The following is a 20,436-nucleotide window of genomic DNA, read 5'->3' as shown; positions in this document are numbered from 1 at the left end:
TTTTGTCGCTTGTAATTTGGTTGTGGATGTCTTAAACCCCTTGATAATGTATTGTTTCATTTTTAACAGTGCCTCAGGCTCACTGTATTCGTGCTGTTCAGTAGCAGCTGTGGAGAGCGGAAGGGGAATCTTGTTCTGAGGCTCTTCCAATATTAAAAATAGCACAACTCACGACTTGTAGAAGTGAGGACACATAGAAATACAAACCTTGATGCTTGTGACTCCCAGCTGGTGCACAGAAGACAAGTTGTGTCTGGTAACGGAAAGAATCGTCTTTGGGTTTTAATACTTTAGCGGCACAAAATCAGTACAGGGATTTGGGGTGATGGGTGTAACTTAAACTTTTCATGGCTGTCCAGCAGTACAGGAGCTTAGAATTTATCTTCAGCTGCAGCCCACAGCGTGACTTTTCCACAAGTTAGGTTTGTCTCCTGCTCAGACTTTGTACCTTCTAACAATGACATATCACACCATGCAGTGCATCCAGGTCCCTTTCCACATCTCTATCATGTGTCTGTTGCCAAAAATGTAATCTTAGAGAAGATGCCTTGATTTATACTTTAACACATCCTGTCCCTTGAGTTTCACAGAATCATAGAATCGCTTGGTTGGAAAAGACCTTTGAGGTTATCAAGCCCAACCGTACCTGTACACTAATAAACCAGATCTCTGAGCGCCTTATCTACCCATCTTTTAAGTCCTTCCAGGGGTGGTTACTCAACCACCTCCCTAGGCAGTTGTTCCAGTATCCAATAACTGTTTTGGTGAAGAAATTTTTTCTGATGTCCAATCTGAACCTGCCCTTGTGCAGCTTGAGGCTATTTCTTCTCATCCTGTTGCTTGGGAGAGGAGACCAGCACCCACCTCGCTACAACCTTTCAGGCAGTTGTAGACAGGGATGAGGTCTCCCCTCAGCCTCCTCTTCTCCAGGCTAAACTGTCCCAGGTCCCACAGCCACCTCTCAGAACCCTGGTTCTCCAGCCCCTTCACCAGCTTTGTTGTCCTTCTCTGGACAAGCTTCAGGACCTTAATTTCTCTCTTGGAGTGAGGGGATGTAGTTTCAGAGGTGCTTCACGCTTGAGACTGCGGCTGGAGGTGGTAGAACTCCAGATATGCTGCTGCAGTTTGGGTTATTCGTCTCCAGTGGTTTGAATTTATTTAAAGTTGAGGTGAAGCTGACCTAGAGTTGCTGTAAGGTTGGATGATTTCTGGCTGAGCATCATCTCTGCTTCCAGCAGAAAGTTATTGTGATTCACATCAGTCTGACAGCTAATTACAAATAATAAATTGAAGATTGTAATTAAGCTGTCGCCTTAATTTGTTTCTGCCCTCCTTTGTGGATGCACAGAGCTCTTTTGGCTCTTCAGCCAGACAGGTCCTGGGCTGGATCTGCTCCTGCTCCGTCCCTGGGTGGTGCGCTGGGTGCCTCCCAGGTGGCTCCGGAGCTCCCGGGAGCTTTTCCATCGGTGCGCTCGGAAGAATGTGCTGTTTCCTTGCCAGCTGGTTTTATAACCGTGCCTGCTGTGCTTCCTTAACAAATATTTCCCTTGCACAGCAGCCTGAGAGCACTAAATGCAGGTCAGTTCCTGATTTTCCACGGTTAAGGTGCAGAGGAGAGGACAGCAGGTAGGAACTAGATATTTCTGTTTGACACCTCTGCTGTGCGAAGAGATAGGGAGGAATGCACTTCTCGTTCTGATTCTCCTTTTAAGTCTTTCCGCAGCTGCACAAATCTGGAGTATTTTGCGTAATATCTTTGTACGATGGGCCTGCCTCAGTTTGATAGAAATTTGAGATCCAGCTGGAATTTGGGGGAGAGCCTCGTGGTTTTAAGACGTCTTTGGTTTGGGTTTGGCAAATGAGGAAACAGAGCTATTTCCCTCTGAAAAACCCTGTGTCATTCTTATACTTTGGGAAAACAGTAGTTTTCAGAGTTGAAAGTAATCATGACAGTCATGGGGTGGGAATCTAAGGTCTAGACCAAGTGCTTTCCAAAGGGTTGACCTCCAGGAGCTCCCAAAGACAGCATCGCTGGCCAATATGACCTGAGGAACTGTGAACTCTTCTAATGGATGTCTTAAAAATAAAAAAAACTAAAAGCCCGAGCAAACAGAAAAGCCCCAACAACCTCTCTTGCCCCAACGCTGCAGCCTGGAGGTGAAACTGGTTTTGGTTTCCCCAGTCTCTGCTTTACCAGGCTCTGGATTCAAATGTTAAAGGTCCTCAAACAGCGCTGTAGCTATCACAGCAAATCTGATTTTTTTTCTTTTTAGCTCTTTCTGGGTGTTCTCAGACTGGGGAATGTTTTTAGTGAGGTTCAGCCAGAATTACAGCAATTGATGCTGCTTTTAAAGGAAACAATGAATGCAAGGGAGAAGACATATATGTTACGATTGCCTTCTCCTTGAGTGGGGTTCCTTTCAGCCCAGAGCACTCTGATCCTGTGAACTTGTACCGGGGCTGTGTCCTGCAACGGTTCTGTGTGTGGATACTGATCTTAGCTAAACTGTTGTGAACCCGTGTCAGCTTTCAGCCTTCCTGGGTTAATCATGGATGAGCACAGAAGATAACCTGGTGCACAGAGAGATGTGAATGTTGATCGGTACTCTGCTGGAAATTTCACTTCTAGGCTTTCCGCTTGACCCAAGGTGACAGATAATTCCTTATACTGTGTAGACTGAGCTGATGTTGAGTGAGTTTTGTCTTTCTTTACCTGACTTTTCAGCTTCTTATCAGTTACCTTTGTTAAGGAGGGCTATAAAATGTCTTGAGTCACCTTGTTTGGCCGTGCTCAGTCAGTGGGGTGAGCTCTGATAAAGAAGAACGATTCCTCCATCCCTGGAAGTGTTCAAGGCCAGTTTGGATGGGGCTTGGAGCCCCTGATCCAGTGGGAAGTGTCCCTGCCCGTGGCAGAGGGGTGGAACTGGATGGGCTTTAAGGTCCCTTCCAACCCAAACCATTATATGATTCTGTGATTAACAGGCATGTTAATTTGGGATTGCTTGTTTGTCATCATCTGGGAGCCCTCATCCAAACACCATCACTCTTGGCTGGTGTGTTCCACCTCCAGCAATCAGCCAAGGGCGTGCTCCTGATGTGATTCTGGAGAACAATTCCTGAGGAGTTCTTACATCTGAGCAGATCACAGTGCGATTGGTTTGCAGTGGGGAGCAAGACAGGGTTATATGGCCATATGGTTATATGTCCGTGGGTGAAGATGCCAGTTGATGTGAATCAAGCAGCTTGTGGGGTGGGATGCTCGCTCTCCAGCCTGGCGGCTTTCCTGGGGGTTTATTGATGTGGCTGCTTTGCTGAGGAAGGTGCAATTCTTCCCTTTCCCTCTTCCTTTGCAATCTGAGATGATAAAGCTGCCAGAGCAAACAATGCCTGTCTCCATCACTGATTTTCTTGGAGAATAAAATACGTCTGCATTGGCAGCAAAAGGCAAGTTCGTTTCTTTTTTTTCCCTTCTGTACTTGCAAAAAAACTAGTGCCACTACAGTAAAAGCAAACAAAACCTCTAAAGCTACCCCCAGCCCTTAACTTGTACCGATTCCCCCTTACACCTCGAACCTGTTGATGTTGCTTCAGAGCTGCAGGGGCAGCTTGGAGACCTCTGAGGATTTGAGGAGCCATCACCGGTGTCTGTGCATGAATTTAGGAGCAACCAAGAAGGTTTGAAGCTACCAGTCGTGTCTGGAGGTTTCCCCGGCTGAAGGGGAAGCGTGGGGACTGTAGACATGGGAACTCCTGTTCTCGGTGTGGTGGTGAGCAAGCACGCTAGGCTCCTCCTTCAACCTGAAATTTGAGGGAGAAATAATTATCCTATCTTAATATTTACTTTTAAGAAACAAATCTTAATTAAAACCCTTATTTGAAGGCCCTACTGTTCATTCCCTTTCAATTTAATTAGGAATGCTCGCTGCCCAAACAGTATTTCTCATGTATGGATATTTTCTCTCTTGAAAAGTCACATCACTTTGAAAGATCGGTATCTCTTTCACCTCAGGTAACCAGAATTTTCTAGCAAATGGGCAATTAACGGCTATTAAGAGGTTCTAAAATGTTAATTTTTCACACAGTCCTAAATTGCCCCTAGCAGAAGGGACTCAAGTTGTGCTATTATTGCAATTATGGGAGGCGTTCAAGGTGCTGGGGTTTTCCTGAGCAGTGGCTTGGAAGGGAGGCTTAAGGAGAAACCCAAACCCCACTTTTTTTCTTTCTCCTGCGTCCATAACGGTGTTTTTGGAATAGCCATGAGCTGCCTTTCCACTTCTAGCAATTAAGCTGAAAACATCATTAATGTGCTTGGTTTTTCTGAAGCTCAGTAACCAGAGGCTGCGAAACTTGGTTTGCTGGAGAATTTTCTATGCTATCCTGCAGGAGGTTTAGATTCAGATCTGTTAATTCACATTCCTTAGTTTGGGAAATGGCAGAAGTGTGAGGAGCATGGCCTGGCAGGAGTAATTTAAGGAACAAATGTGGGAAAACTCTACTGGAGTTGTTTTCCCAGAACCAATAAGCCATATAATCGTTCCTGTGCCAAAACAGTATTGATCCTAATGAAAATGCAGTTTTATCCTGAAGCTGTGGCTTCGGCATCAAGAGACAGAATGTCCCTCATGCAATGGGGATGATTTTGGGGGAGGATGTTCAGCAGAAAGGTCTGTTTCTGTCTGTCTGTAATAGAATTGATAGGAATGGTTGGACTCAATGATCCAGTGGGTCTTTCCAACCCAGTGATTCTATGAGTCTATGAATCATAGAAACGCTAGGCTGGAAAAGACCTTTGAGATCAAGTCCAACTGTACCTGTCCACTACTAAACCAGATCCCTAAGCACTTCATCTGCCCGTCTTTTAAATCCCTCCAGAGAAGGGGACCCCACCACCTCCTCAGACACCTGTTCCAGTGCCCAAGAACCCTTTCAGTGAAGAAATTTTTCCTAATGTCCAATATGAACCTCCCATAGCACAAGTGATGAGGTCTCCCCTCAACCTCCTCTTCTCCAGGCTAAACAGCCCCAGGTCCCTCAGCTGTTCCTCATAATCCTTGTTCTCCAGCCCCTTCCCCAGCTCCGTTCCCTTCTCTGGATGTGCTCCAGGACCTCAATGTCCTTCTCATAGTGAGGGGCCCAAAACTGAACCCAGGATTTGAGGTGTGGCCTCACCAGTGCTGTGTACAAGGGCACAATCCCTTCCCTGGTCCTGCTGGCCAGTCTCTTTCTAATAGAAGCCAAGATGCTGCTGGCCTTCTCGTTCAGCCAGCCACAGAGACTCAGGTGTCCTTCACTGTCCATCCAGTCCAGGCTTCCTGAATATTTTTTATTTAAAATAAGTTTATTTAAAAGGAAGGATTTCCTTACACAGAGGTGAACTTTTGAATAAGTCTACAAACTCACACTCCTTGAAGAATCATAGAATTACCAGGTTGGAAAAGACCCATCGGATCAGCGAGTCCAACCGTTCCTATCAAATACTAAACCACAAGAGAAGAATGAGAGAATAATCACGGTTTTTACATCCCTAGTTGGCTTTATCTTTAAATGGGAATCCAGTAGTTATTGTATTGAAAAGCAACGGTAAGAGTTGGTGAGTTGTGAGCGTGAGGGGAAACCAAGGCTGCCAAACAGGTGTGTTTCTGCATATATCTTAGGTAATCAAGAAAATATTAATTTCTCTCTTCAATTCTAGGTGTCATTGATGCTGATGATACTTAAAAAAGCAACCCTGATGTCCCAGCTGGATTTCTAAGTGCTTCTGTAATTCCTGGAGGGGCCGCTGTTGAAATAAGGAATTGTCCTTAGTACTTGGCCTGGCATCCCAGGAACATTCGCTTGGGTCCTGTATGCAAGTCCTCGACATTCTGGAGACGATGGGGATTGGTAAGAACACCACTTCGAAATCAGTGGAGGCGGGAGGCTCAACGGAAGGCAAATACGAGGATGAATCTAAACATCCCACCTTTTTCACCTTGCCTGTAAGTACCACATGCAGGTGCTGCTCATAGTTCTAACCGTGTTGTGCAAAACTGTTCTTTCCCCAAGAAGTCAGTAAAACCTCTTTTGCCACTAAGGGAGAAAACAGTGATGTGAGGTGTGACTGCAGAGAAAATGTTTGATTTAAGACCTTGTGTTTCTTGTTTTGTTTTTAAGGTGGTGATAAACGGTGGGGCAACATCCAGCACTGATCAGGATACAGAAGACACAGAGCTGATGGCCATCTATACTACAGAAAACGGCATCGCAGAAAAGGTACATAGTGGTTTCCTTCCACGTTCTTGCTTTCCCAGTTCTATTATTTGTCTACACTCACTGTACTTGACCAAGAGGTCTCCTTTCTCCAACCAGCCACACTGACTCGCAGATTCAAACCAGGCTAGGGGGCGAGTTCTGTCCTCATGACTCTTCTGGTCACAAGTATTTTGGTTGCAGAACATGAGGAATGAGGTTTCCTTCCAGGGAGAGCTCATTCTTGCTTTCCCAGTTCTATTATTTGTGTACGCTCACTGTACTTGGCCAAGAGGTTTCCTTTCTCCAACCAGCCATGCTGCCTTGTGGCTTCAAACCAGGCTAGGGGGTGAGTTCTGTCCTCATGACTCTTCTGGTCACAAGCTTGTTGGTTTCAGAATATGGGCAATGACTCAGCAGATGTTGGCAACCCCTGGTGCACTTTGACCTGACCTCAGAATTCGCAATATGCAGAGTTTTTTGCCGTTGTTTCCATTGGCCTTTGCGTGGTTTCCCTGAAAAGGTCGTCCAGCTCTCTTCTGTTCCCTTTTTCTGCTTTTAGTCAGTTAAACTGGTGGTGTTGAGCACCTTCAAAAGTGGGGTCTTTCCTGCTCTCTTTTCCAGTTTCTTCCAAGCTCCAACCTCATAAATGTAGTTTTTCTAATCTTCCTTTCATGTAAGGGGCTGCTTGTTATGATTTAGCAGCCGCTTTGGGGACAACATTCAGGTCTTTCATAAGAACCCTTCAACATTTTCTTTAGGAGAACAAAGATTGCACCTTGGCTATTCAGAAAGATTCAGCTGAGGCCACAAAGGAGACCAATTTGATTATAATTTTTCCAGTTTTTTTCCCAATTCTGTCATTCCTCAAGCCTGTTCAGTAATAATCTTGCAGAAGAGACAGTGTGAACGTAAGCTTCTGTTTAAAATAAGAAAGAGAATCACAGTAAATCTGAATAGCTCCTTCTTCTGAAGTGTTTCTATCTAATTGGCTTTGGGGTTAAGCCTTATCTCCAAAAAGCCTCAGTCTGACCAAATTTTTCAAAGTGTCCTAATGGAAACAAGAATAAAACTTTCTTGGATCCAACCAAGAACATCATGATGGTGATTTCTTTGAGGCCGTAACTTCTCGGCACTTACTTGGCACTGGTGAGACCGCTCCTCGAATCCTGGGGTCAGTTCTGGCCCCTCACCACAAGAAGGATGTTGAGGCTCTGGAGCGAGTCCAGAGAAGAGCAACGAAGCTGGGGAAGGGGCTGGAGAACAAGGATTGCGAGGAGCGTCTGAGAGAGCTGGGGGTGTTTAGGCTGGAGAAGAGGAGGCTGAGGGGAGACCTCATTGCTCTCTGCAACTCCCTGAGAGGAGGTTGTGGAGAGGAGGGAGCTGGGCTCTTCTCCCAAGGGACAGGGGACAGGACGAGAGGGAATGGCCTCAAGCTCCACCAGGGGAGGGTCAGGCTGGACATTAGGAAAAAATATTTCATGGAAAGGGTGATTGGTCCCTGGCAGAGGCTGCCCAGGGAGGGGGTTGAGTCCCCTTCCCTGGAGGGGTTTAAGGGACGGGTGGATGAGGTTCTGAGGGACATGGGTTAGTGATTGATGGGAATGGTTGGACTCAATGATCCAATGGGTCTTTTCCAACCTGGTGATTCTATGATTCTGCAGGAGCAAGGATGGTGCCAAAGGATGTAGTTAAGGTTTTCAAACTTGGGCATCAAAATCCACTTCTGAATGTCAGTTTTAAAATCTCTAAAGAGGCGATTCCAACAGAGATCTCTTAGTGTGACATTGTGAGGCTGTTATGAATGCCGCAACGTGTCTGTCTCTTGCAGACAGCCTGACTCTGTGTCTCACATAGTCTCTACTACAGTCTTGATCACACTGATATTTGAGTGGACATACATTGGCAACTGTTGACATGTACATGTCTGTGATGGGTGATCTTGGGAGCATGCTCAGACTAGCGTGCAGAGAGACAATCTGATAAAAGCCTGGAGCCAAAGGTGTTGGGATGCAATTGTGCAACTAAGATTAACCATCTCTAGACATTCAAGCATGTGCTGAGGGACATGGTTTAGTATTTGATAGGAATGGTTGGACTCGATGATCCGATGGGTCTTTTCCAACTTGGTGATTCTATGATTCATGGCCGGGTTGTACCAAACGTGTGTTTTTCTCCCTTCCGCTTGATCTGTGTGATCAGAACTGTAGATGACGGATGATAATTCACCTTAAAGAGCTTTTAATCAACCTAATCTGCTTGAGTTAAAGCTTTGCTGTGGCTTATGATGAAAGAACAGTGGAAGAATGGAGAACTGTAGCAATGAACAGTCTGGTATATCCAGACCAAGGCAAACCTCCTGCTTTTCACTTGAAGTGAGCATGAAGCGTGTTTGTTCTTGGCTTCCCATTCCTCTTGAGCAATCAATTCACTAAAAAAGCAGAGGAAAGACCTTGAATAAAAAAAGCCTTTAGCAAAGAGGGCTGAAACGAACTTAATTGCTGGGGGGGATGTCCAGTGCTTACCTTGTCTCACAGTCTCTGTTACCTGAAACAACAAACTATTAGCCTCCATGAGTAATAACTACATTGCTGCATCCCTATAAAATAAGCGCTCCGATATTACTTATTGCTTAATAGAATTAATTTGAATGTGTCGTTTGCTCTTTAAGGTATTTCTCTAAAACTCTTGTTTCCTGCATTTAATCAGTTTTCTTTTGGTCCTTCCCATGTACCTCATACTTGGTACCAGAGCCTTCGTCTTGCGCTGTTGCTGGTGTTTGCTTCTTCAGATTTTCGGGTGGGTTTGTTGATTTACGTTGGATTTCTGCCCCTCTAACATTTTGCTCCACCATTATCTGTGTCTCATTCCTCCCCATTTATACTTATTCAGTGGTGGTTTTTTATTTTGGTGTTGTCTCACCTTTGGCCAATTAAAAACTCAAAACCAGAGCTCCTCTCCGATGAGTATCTCCCTTGGAAAGGAGCAGCTTCTTCCCAGCGATTCCCAACCACACTTGGCAAGCAGCAGCACGCAGTCGATGAGAGAAACCAGCAGGCACACGCTCAGGATCTGAAAGGGCTGTAACTACCCAGTGACTTACCGGCGGGAGAGCCAGACCTCGCCCTTGTCCCCACATTCCTCATCCATCACTCTTGGGCTCTTTTATGGCACTTCCTTTTAGTTATTATCTTCCAAAGGTTTGGCAAAGGTGAAAGTGGCCTCTTCCAAATCAGACTAAGTCTGGTGTTTTGGAGGACCAAGGACAGATGTTGCAATGGCGATTGCGCCTTAAAGCTTTAAATTCTGTCGTTACAAGACCTATAAATGTCACTTTCAAATGGAGAGCATAAATCAGTTAGTGGTTGTCTATCTGTGCCCAGAGAGGACTTTCTACATGCCATCAACAAGTTGGCGTACAATCATAGAATCACCAGGTTGGAAGAGACCCACCAGATTATCGAGTCCAACCATTCCCATCAGTCACTAACCCATGTTCCTCAGCGCTTCGTCCACCCGTCCCTTAAACCCCTCCAGGGAAGGGGACTCAACCCCCTCCCTGGGCAGCCTCTGCCAGTGCCCAGTGACCCTTTCTGTGAAAAATCTTTTCCTGCTGTTCAGCCTGACCCTCCCCTGGTGGAGCTTGAGGCCATTCCCTCTCGTCCTGTCCCCTGTCCCTTGGGAGAAGAGCCCAGCTCCCTCCTCTCCACAACCTCCTCTCAGGGAGTTGCAGAGAGCAATGAGGTCTCCCCTCAGCCTCCTCTTCTCCAGGCTAAACACCCCCAGCTCTCTCAGCCGCTCCTCATAAGACTTATTCTCCAGCCCCCTCAACACACATGGGGTTTAATACATGTGTGTGTGTGTGTGTGTGTAGTCTCTGGGGAGAGGTTAACAAAATTGCCTTATAACACAGAAAATTTCCCTGGAGCTTCTCAGGGTAAATAAGTTCTTGGAAAAAGTTTCTGATGATGATCTATATCCTGCTGTTTGTCCATACCCACGTTGGCTGTTGAGTCTTCCTAATTCTTCCTGACTGGGTCAACCACTCTGCCTCCTTCCGTGGATCTGCACTGCACTGCACGGAGAAGAGGAGGCTGAGGGGAGACCTCATTGCTCTCTACAACTACCTAAAAGGAGGCTGTGGAGAGGAGGGAGCTGGGCTCTTCTCCCAAGGGACAGGGGACAGGACGAGAGGGAATGGCCTCAAGCTCCACCAGGGGAGGTTCAAGCTGGACAGCAGGAAAATTTTTTTCACGGAAAGGGTCATTGGTCCCTGTCCGAGGCTGCCCAGGGAGGGGGTTGAGTCCCCTTCCCTGGAGGGGTTTAAGAGATGGGTGGATGAGGCACTGAGGGACATGGGTTAGTGATTGATGGGAATGGTTGGACTCGATGATCTAGTGGGTCTTTTCCAACCTGGTGATTCCATGATTCTATGGTTCTATGACTTGAGGATGTACACGTTTTTCCCTAAGCTCCAGCTGGAGACAAGGTGTGTGCAGGTTTATTACTGCTGGGTGCCCTCCCATCACTATGAGGTGAGGCACTAAAACTCAAGTTCCTGATCTTTGCATTTCTCAATTTTAGAGAATCTGGTCAGGAGAAAGCCAAATAGCGATTATCTAAGTACAGTCTGTGGAGGTGTTGTGATTTTTGGAGAAGTAAAGACCATTTGAGGCAAAGTCACGAGTCTGGCGAGGTTCCTGGTCTTTTAGTAGGGCTCCTTCACGTGAGGTTGTTATGCTCTTGTGTGGATTGGGTCAGAACAGTGATTACATAAGGTATTTCTTGCTATTTGAGCTGAAATGATAGAATCTGATACTTCCTCCTACTTTTGTTGTTGCTCTTTGGGCTTTGAAGCGTTGTGGTTTGGTTCTCAGGAGTTTCCCAACCAGAGCACTTGAACAAAACGATTCCACTTAGCTGTAAAGAACAGAGTAAGATGAATCTGCTTATAACATAAAATCTGCAGGGATTTTGATGTGTGTGGTCAGTTGCCTGTGGACTAGCTGCATGTTTGGACACATGGTAGGTCAGAATGTGGCCTCACTTCAGTTCCTGTTGGTTCGGAAAAGGACTGATGCGAATTGACCATGGGTGTGTTCAGTTCTAAGGTTCAGCATTCTTCTTGACTTCTTCAATGTGAGATGGAACCAAAAATAATAAATCTTGTGGCTAAAAAAAGGTTAACCATGACCAAAAGTGAGTAAGAATTAAGTGGAGAAGCAATTACTGTAATTAGGAAATTTCTTGCCCGTGGTTTTGGGCTCTCACATGAGAATATCCAGGCTATTGGTCGACTTAGTGCCACATCTTCCTTCTCTTCTTTGTTATATTTCTTATTTTTTAAAAAAACCAATATCTAAGTTTAATGGTCAAGGGAGGAGATTCTCCCCTTCTCCTCTCTCGTGAGACCACGCCTGGAGTCCTGTGTCCAATCTCAAACACAAAGATATGGAACTGTTGGAATGGGCCCAGAGGAGGCCACAAAGATAATCTGAGGACTGGAGCATCTCTGCTATGAGGACAGGCTGAGAGAGTTGGAGTTGTTCAGCCTGGAGAAGAGAACGCTCCAGGGAGACCTTAGAGCAGCTTCCAGGACTGAAAGGGGCTCCAGGAAAGCTGGGGAGGGGCTTTTACAAGGGCCTGGAATGATGGGGAAAAGGGAAATGGCTTTAAATTGGAAATGAAAGATTTAGATTAGACGTTAGGAAGAAATTCTTCACACTGAGGGTGGGAAGACCCTGGCCCAGGTTGCCCAGAGCAGTGGTGGCTGCCTCATCCCTGGAGGTGTTCAGGGCTATGTTGAATGGGGCTTGGAGCAACCGGATCCGGTGGGAGGTGTCCTTGCCCATGGCAGGGGTGGAACTGGATTGGCTTTGCGATCAGTTGTATCATAACCCAACAACTGTTGTGTTAGAATAACGAAGCAGGGAATAGCTTCTAGAAGTGAGCATGTTGGGTCCTGGTTCAGTGGTTACAGCTGGAGATGAGCTATCTTCAGAGGTAAAAGGCTTTAAAACTGTAACGTGGACATTGCCTGGAGGTGTTACCCCAACCTTGTAATGTCTGGGCATTGCCTGATCGCTCAGGTCCCTACGTAAGGGTAACCTACTGTTGTCCTTTGTGTCCTCCCATGCTTTTTTTTTTCCTCTTATCATGACAGAGCTCATTGGCTGAGACGCTGGACAGCAGTGGCAGTTTGGATGCGCAGAGAACTGACATGATCTACACTATCGAAGATGTTCCTCCATGGTACCTCTGCATATTTTTGGGGTTACAGGTAAGTTTCAGAAGAGATGTATCAATATTTTCTGTAACTTTTAAAGATTGGTTAGCTTTTTCTGTGTAGTTCATTGCGTTTGTGTGTGATAGTTTTATTCTTCTCATGCCCTCATACATTTGGAGAAGCGTTAGGATGGTTTCTTCTGCAGTTGATCGCAAAGATTACTGTGTTGATAACGATCTCAATCAAACACTGGGCTGTGCATTTGTGAGATTCACTTCAATATTTCATTTTCTAAGCAGCTCTTAGTAAATAGGTGAGTAAGTGCTAAGTGATGAGCTCCATCTGTCACCTCTGGAATTAAAGATGGAGACAGAGTGGTCTAGTCCTGAAGTTTTGAATATTAAAGCTGCTGCTTTAGCCATTTCAATTCTGTGAGCTTGATAGCATCATCTTGGACCTGTAGGTCAGTAAGCAGGGAAATTCTACACTCCTTGGAGGCAGAGAACGTGCTTCCTGCAGTCAGCAGGGCTGGACCCCACTCCTGGCTCAGCCACTCACTCCTGTGAAGCGACACAGTTCATTTCATCTCCTTTCTTTCCTGAACGGTAACAATATCCGTCCCACAGGAATGCTGAGAATTTGTTCATATCTATCAAGTATGCCGAGATCTCTGAACAAATACATTCCAATTCATCCTTTTTATTTCTGCCTTTCCTCAAGGACAGGCAGTTCTGTAGGGATTATATTTTCACTTGCATTGTTGAATATGGTGACTCTTGTTTATTTGTTTTCTTAAAATATTTGGATTAAATCAGCTTCTGGTACTGAGGAGCATGTGTGCAGCCTACCTTGTGTCAGCTCCAAGTTCATCTTTTGGCATGGTTGAAAGCGTGTGGGGTTATTTCTCTTCTTTTCTGAGTTGGAAGCTGTTTTCAGCGGTTACCTCGATGCCTCCTCCTCGAGACCAGCAGGCGTGCAGCAATGTAAATAACCTAGTTTATCCTACAGAAATAACCATCGTTAGCAGTGGTTGGGTTTGGAAGGAAAATCCTTGGAGAAATGCTGAGGACCATGAAGCGAGAGCTTTGCTAGAGAATTCAAAAGCAAAAATATCCAACGCAAAAGGAAAGGTGGTCATAGGTTTATTTACTTACTGATATCAGCTGCAGTATTAACGAACCATCTTTCTCTTCACAGCATTACCTGACGTGTTTCAGTGGAACTATAGCAGTGCCCTTCTTGCTTGCTGATGCCATGTGTGTTGGATTTGACCAGTGGGCTACCAGCCAGTTGATTGGGACCATTTTCTTCTGCGTGGGCATCACTACATTGTTACAAACAACTTTTGGGTGCAGGTGAGATTTGGGACTTGCTTCTAGTTGTTGAAATGTTGATCAGACAGGGCATCTCTTGGGATCTCCAGGATGCAGTCCAGGATCCAACAGGTAGTTGGATCTGTTTTCAAAGGATAAACGTGAAATGCAAGATAGCAGGTCACACGCAGGGCAGCTAGAAAAAGCTTTTGGAAAGCACCTCCCAAAAAAAAGTGGATCTGAAATCAGAGAAGGCATTCCAAGGGTAAGAAAATATAGCAAAGGCGGGGAGAGGGAAGAAGGAGGAGGGAAATCCATGAGGATGGAGAAGGTAGATGTGTTTGTGGAGGAAAAGAAAAGTTCTGACGCCCTGGGAAAGAGGAGCTCGTTTTGATGTTTTTATTATTTACTTGAGTGATGCTGTGCAACAGTTGGGTGGTTGTGGTGAGTCTCAGAGCAAATCGTGTGCTGGTTCCAGTAAAGTGCTTGTCATTTTTAAAAGGCAGAGAAAAATTATGAGGGCAAGTTGTTATTCTCTGAGCCTCAAGCTCTGCCAGGGGAGGTTTAGGCTGGACATTAGGAAAAGATTTTTCACAGAAAGGGTCATTGGGCACTGTCAGAGGCTGCCCAGGGAGGGGATTGAGTCACCTTCCCTGGAGGGGTTTAAGGGACAGGTGGATGAGGTGCTGAGGGACATGGTTTAGTGTTTGATAGGAATGGTTGGACTCGATGATCCGGTGGGTCTCTTCCAACCTGGTGATTCTATGATAATATGATTCTATGAACTGAGTGTCTCTGATCCCTTTCAGTGCAAACAAATCACGTGGATTTGCTTGTTAGTCGCAAGTGGTGACGCTTCCCTGAGCTGGAAGGAAATACAGAGGTTTGCAGGGTTGCTGGTTCCTCTCCCATGGTCTCCTCTTCCTTGAGCTACGCAACAGCCCGACTCAGGTGTTAGCAAATACTTGTAAAAACCTGGTGCTGCTGAGAACGGGATGTTGTACGCTTTAGTAGCATGAAGATACATCATTATTAAAAAAGTGTGTTCTACAGTAAACAGTGCAGAGATGTTGGACACGTTTGCTTACCCTTCTATTGGCTCTGTGAAAATGTGGGAACAGCTGAAACCAGCAGAGTTGTAGAATCATGGAATGGTTTGGGTTGGAAGGGATCTCAAAACCCATCCAGTTCCACCCCTGCCATGAGCAGGGACACCTCCCACTGGATCAGGGGCTCCAAACCGCATCCAACCTGGCCTTGAACCCCTCCAGGGATGGGGCTGCCACCTCTTCCCTGGGAAAACTGGACCAGGGTCTCAGCACCCTCATCGTGAAGAATTTCTTCCTATTGTCTAATCTAAATCTTTCCCCTTCCAATTTGAAGCCATTCCCTCTCGTCCTGTCACTCCAGGCCCTTGTAAAAATCCCATCCTCAGCTTTCGTGCAGCCCCTTCCAGTACTGGAAGCTGCTCTAAGGTCTCCCCAGTGCCTTCTCTTCTCCAGGCTGAAAATTTTTCTGCAACTTCTTGAATAAACCGAGAGCGATCAGTAAAACCAGAAGAAAAGTGCGTATTTTAGGAATGTGCCCTCATATGGATACTGGAATGATTTGTGGGTCACTTTCAATTGAAGAACAATGAGCACTGCAATTCTGCCTTCCAGTAAGAAACGAATGGGCACCCCCCCCCCCCATTTTTCAAGATTTATCTAAGAAACAGAATCTTTGGGTGGAGGAGTTATCACGGTAGGGTGTGGGAGACAAGCCCAGGGTAGATCGCTTGTGGCTTTTCATGCAAAAATATTCCAGATCTCTCCAGTTTCCTAGTGTTTCTTTCAGTTGTTAGTTTAGCCTTCTCCAGCTTTTTCCTCTTCTTTCCGTTGAAAAAACCTTTCCCTTTATTTTTTTATTATCTCTTTCTAAACTTATAGAACGACTCTGCTGTTTTGAATGACAAGTTCACTCCCATGACAGAGCAGCAGAATGGAAGCTGTTGAAAGAGAAAATTTTCCCCATTTTTTTTCCCCCTTGTGCTTGATAAAGGGTTTTGGGAGCTTGACCTCAGCAGGAGTTGGTGTCTGAGACGTTTTACTGTTCGCTATTGAGTGCCTCCTCCCTGAATTTACTGGTTTGAAATCTTCCAATTGTGTAAGAAATGTGGAGTTGTGGCTGGAGATGAGCTTAAAGCTTGGTTTTTCTGTGCTTCTTCCAGCTTCTGCCTCAAACTAACCAGAAGTAGCTTAGTTTTTATGCTTCCTGAGACTTGTACGTCTTCATACAACTGAAGTTTGGCATCTTCTGGTTTTCCCCAACTGATCTTGGGCTCCTTCTCTTTGTTGCTTGACACAGAAAGATTTGGGGCTTCTACAGAAACCAGTGCGCTCGGGTCTTCCGGCATCATCCATCCTCTGCCCCACCTGGGGTTTCTTTTTACTCTCAGTGGCTTCCACTTGCACATGTTTGTGTTTAACAGTTGAGTTTGGGTCTTCAAATAACTAAACGTGCGTGCAAAGAGAACATTTCCGCAGTTGAGTGTTTTATAACCGTTTAACATGTGATTCTGCTTTTGTGTAAGGGTGGGAATGGGATATAGCTGCGGCGTTCTCTACACGAGATCTTAAAGTGTTTATTGGCCAGTCTGTCAGCTGCAAAGTATTTCAGCAAATAAAGCCACTGTGCTTTCAAAAGGTCAGGTTCTGTGGTTTAAAGGTCCTTAAAGCTCAGTTAAGAGGAGGAGTTGTGGTCAATTTGGTGCCCGTACTAATTTTAGGAATTCAAGCTATTTATTAAGTTATATAAGCAAGGATTCAGTCATCAGCTGGCTGAGACAAATAAATAAAGTTTTAATTTACCTAAGCCTTGTCAATTTGTTGCTGTGCCCACTGTCCAAGCCTTCTTATATCTATGTGACACCTTAAGGTGATGAAGACATTTTCAGATGACTTGATCTGCATGAAAAGCTCCATCTGCACAAAGGCCAGTGCCAAAACTGAGCCAGTTAGACATGAAATTAAAATTCTATTCCAGTCGTAAGCGGGTGGGACTCTACCCAGCTCGTAACGAATGCTGGCTTAGCAATCGGAAAGGTGTTTTGTAATTGTGTTCTGAGCTGCAGCTGCCTTTTTGGAAAGAGCCTAGGCAGAAGGGGCTGGTTCTCAGTAACAGGTGACCTCAAGAATTTGAGGTTTACTGTCCGTCTTAGTAAATCCTGCAGGTTAACTGTCTGAGGGAAGGGTTGAGTGGTAAATACGTGAGGCACGCCAGGACCTCGCCGTGCAGGATGTCTGCAGGGTATTCCGTGTGCTGCAGGACTGGGAGTCTGGACCAAAGCCTCGGAACCTGACTGCATCACCAGGGAATGTGTTTGTGATGTGTCTGTTTACAGAATCACTGCGGGGACAGAGAGCTGTGTAGGTGGGATAGAGGAGTAATAGCTTGTTACAGGGATTGCGTATTTTGCCATGGGCACCAGCTTGCTCGGTTTGCTTAACGACCCTTAACAAATAAGGTGAATCATTTACTCTTGGCTACCAAACATTTCTTCACCAAAGATGAATCTTTGATGTTTGCTTGAAGGAAGTTAGGTGTGCGCTCAGGTGGCTCGTGCATTTGTTGAAGTTTGACTTTCTAATGTGGTCTTAAGCACTTCCAGTAGCCAGGTCAACGTTTTAGGTTACGCGTGACCTGGACTCCTTGCCAATGATCGTTCAACTGTCCTGGTGTCCTGGCTGCTTGGAATTTTTTTATGCATGTTAAGCGTATACAGGGGTTTTCCCCTGACAACTTTTTCTTTTTTCCTTCTTTGTGCCTCTCCTGCATCTGCCACTACAGTAGTTTCTTTTCCTTTGCTGGTGTTTGCACTGGTGTGGATGCTCTTCATTGCGGCTGTAGAACAGCTATAAACTCAGAGCAGTAACTGCCTGAGCAATTCAGCGTTCGGCGCGTTACAACGCGAGATCTGGTGTTAAAGAGAATCTTACTACAACCCACTAATGATGGTATTTATAGAACAGTTCAAAGCGCATCTTCTCTACAGTTAAGTAACATCTGGATATTTGCAACATTATGCAAGCTACAGCTGAGTCAATAAATACGTCGTCGAGACCGGTAGATGGTCTCTAGATTTTAAACCGTTTGGGAAGTGTAAACACCGATGCTAAGAATGTCGTCTTGAAATTCTTGCAGCGTTTGTATTTATTGTTGGCAGCCACCTGGAACATCTAATCAGCGCTTATCACCCCAACAGTTATTTACATGTACACCTGAGGATGAATGTGTGAGTGACTGTGCTTCCAAGTCATGCAGAGGGAAGGTGCTGAGTGCGCAGACGGTGTCCTGCTCTATTGAGAGCTTCTTCTCATGTGGTGGGAGAGTATGGACTGGCCTGGACAGGCAAACACTTTCCTGGGTGGAAAACTGGTTGGATGGCCAGGCCCAGAGAGTGGTGGGAAATGGAGTTAACTCCAGCTGGAGGCCGGTTCCAAGTGGTGTCCCCAGGGCTCAGTGCTGGGTCCAGCCCTGTTCAGTGTCTTTATCAATGACCTGGATGAAGGCATCGAGTGCACCCTGAGCAAGTTTGCGGATGACACTGAGTTGGGTGGAAGCTGGATCTGCTGGAGGGTCGGGAGGCTCCAAAGGGATCTGAACAGGCTGGATCCATGGGCTGAGACCAACGGGATGAGGTTTAACAAGGCCAAACGTCGGGTCCTGCCCTTGGGGCACAACAACCCTGAGCAGCTCCAGACTAGGAGAAGTCTGGCTGGAAAGTGCCTGGAGGAGAAGGACCTGGGGGTGTTGGTTGAACAGGAGCCAGCAGGGGCCCAGGGGGCCAAGAAGGCCAAGGGCATCTTGGCTTGGATCAGACACGGCGTGGCCAGCAGGACCAGGGAGGTTCTTCTCCCTCTGGACTCGGCCCTGGGGAGACCGCTCCTCGAATCCTGGGGTCAGTGCTGGCCCCTCCCCACAAGAAGGATGTTGAGGCTCTGGAGCGAGTCCAGAGAAGAACAACGAAGCTGGTGAGGGGGCTGGAGAACAAGGATTGCGAGGAGCGTCTGAGAGAGCTGGGGGTGTTTATCCTGGAGAAGAGGAGGCTGAGGGGAGACCTCATTGCTCTCTGCAACTCCCTGAGAGGAGGTTGTGGAGAGGAGGGAGCTGGGCTCTTCTCCCAAGGGACAGGGAACAGGATAGGTGGGAATGGCCTCAAGCTCCACCAGGGGAGGGTCAGGCTGGACATTAGGAAAAAAATTTTCATGGAAAGTGTTATTGGTCCCTGTCCGAGGCTGCCCAGGGAGGGGGTTGAGTCACCTTCCCTGGAGGGGTTTAAGGGACGGGTGGACGAGGTGCTGAGGGACATGGGTTAGTGATTGATGGGGATGGTTGGACTCGATGATCCAGTGGGTCTCTTCCCACCTGGTTTTAATATGATTCTATGATTCTAAGTTGCCACCGAACTGCAGCTGATATCGTGACACGGTACCATAACACCAAGGAATGTCAGCATCTCTCCTTTCCCTTTCCACCAGGTTACCCTTGTTTCAAGCAAGTGCTTTTGCGTTCTTAGCACCTGCTCGAGCGATTCTCTCCCTGGAGAAGTGGAAATGTAACAATACAGGTAATTGTCCTTTATGCTTAAGTGGTGAATGACCCAGATCACATAGAGTGGAAGTGCCAAACTTTCGGGTATGGAAACTACAAGTTATGAGCGGGAAATAGGAAAAATTATCTCCTTTTACAATGTTAAAACTTTGTATCTTGGAAAAAGTTTCCTAAATATGCCCTTATGGAATTCTGTTTCAGGCCGGGGGTGGGGAGGAGGTGAGTTGACAATAGAAATCTTGGCAGCATAGAACAATTCTTGTATTGACAATGGAGAGAAATGCAGAAGGATTCCTTAAACGTTCCTTTCTGGAATATAGAAATTGTAAGTCCAATTGAGTCCTTTTAAGGTGAGTTTAGGCAATGCTGGGCCACTATTTTGATCTGCTTAACTCTTACCCTGACAGGTTTTGCAGAGGAAGCTTTGACAATACTCGGATGTTCATTTTAACTTTTCCTTTGCCAGCTCATCATTGCAAAAGGTTTTGGACCTATTTGCGCTGAGGGACGTGGTTTAGTGTTTGATGGGAATGGTTGGAGTCGATGATCCGGTGGGTCTCTTCCAACCTGGTGATTCTATGATTCTGTTTAGAGTGAAGATGTGCAGTTAAACTGGTTGGATAGGGGGCTTTAGGTTAGAAAACTGAAGTAGGAACAGCATGAGCAGTTTCTCCTTAATGAGTGAGGTTACCCCAGAATAGGACTGCGGGCAGCAGGCGTTTGATTCTCTAATCATTTATATTTATATTTTGTCTGTGTTTATATATCTATTTGATTCACTTAGGGCCATGTAAGTAGCTTTCTTGATGTTTTATTCTATAGAAAACTTATCTTTGCCCATTCACGTGTTCTCACGGGTGGAGTCGGGTTCAGCCACCGCGAAAAGGCACGCAGGGCCCCGTGCCCAAGGAGAGCAGGGAGTGCTGGCTCTGTGGGATATTTCTGCACGTGCCTGTGTCCTCAGACACACTTTGTTGAAAGAAAATACGGTGTGATAACCTTTGATGGCAAAGCAATCTTTTTTCCACTACCTGAGCTTTTCAAAAAGAGCATCTTGAACCTTTTCATCTTCAGAGG

General features: G+C 46.0%; 1 protein-coding gene across 2 annotated transcripts in view; it reads left to right on the top strand.

The window, feature by feature from the left end:
• SLC23A2 (solute carrier family 23 member 2) overlaps positions 1–20,436 on the top strand; it is a 57,260-nt gene that overhangs the window by 20,569 nt on the left and 16,255 nt on the right. For both annotated transcript variants that reach the window (XM_069877728.1, XM_069877729.1), the window contains exons 2-6: positions 5,693–5,978; positions 6,154–6,252; positions 12,392–12,508; positions 13,652–13,809; positions 19,287–19,375. In XM_069877728.1, coding sequence (XP_069733829.1) covers positions 5,847–5,978; positions 6,154–6,252; positions 12,392–12,508; positions 13,652–13,809; positions 19,287–19,375 — 595 coding nt within the window. In that variant the 5' untranslated portion in view covers positions 5,693–5,846. The remainder of the gene's footprint in view (positions 1–5,692; positions 5,979–6,153; positions 6,253–12,391; positions 12,509–13,651; positions 13,810–19,286; positions 19,376–20,436) is intronic.

Source organism: Phaenicophaeus curvirostris, chromosome 27 (genome assembly GCF_032191515.1).
Source record: "Phaenicophaeus curvirostris isolate KB17595 chromosome 27, BPBGC_Pcur_1.0, whole genome shotgun sequence".
NCBI classification, from domain to species: Eukaryota; Metazoa; Chordata; class Aves; order Cuculiformes; family Cuculidae; genus Phaenicophaeus; species Phaenicophaeus curvirostris.
The sequence above is the reverse complement of the archived record's forward strand: the minus strand, read 5'-3'. Positions and strand labels throughout refer to the sequence as shown.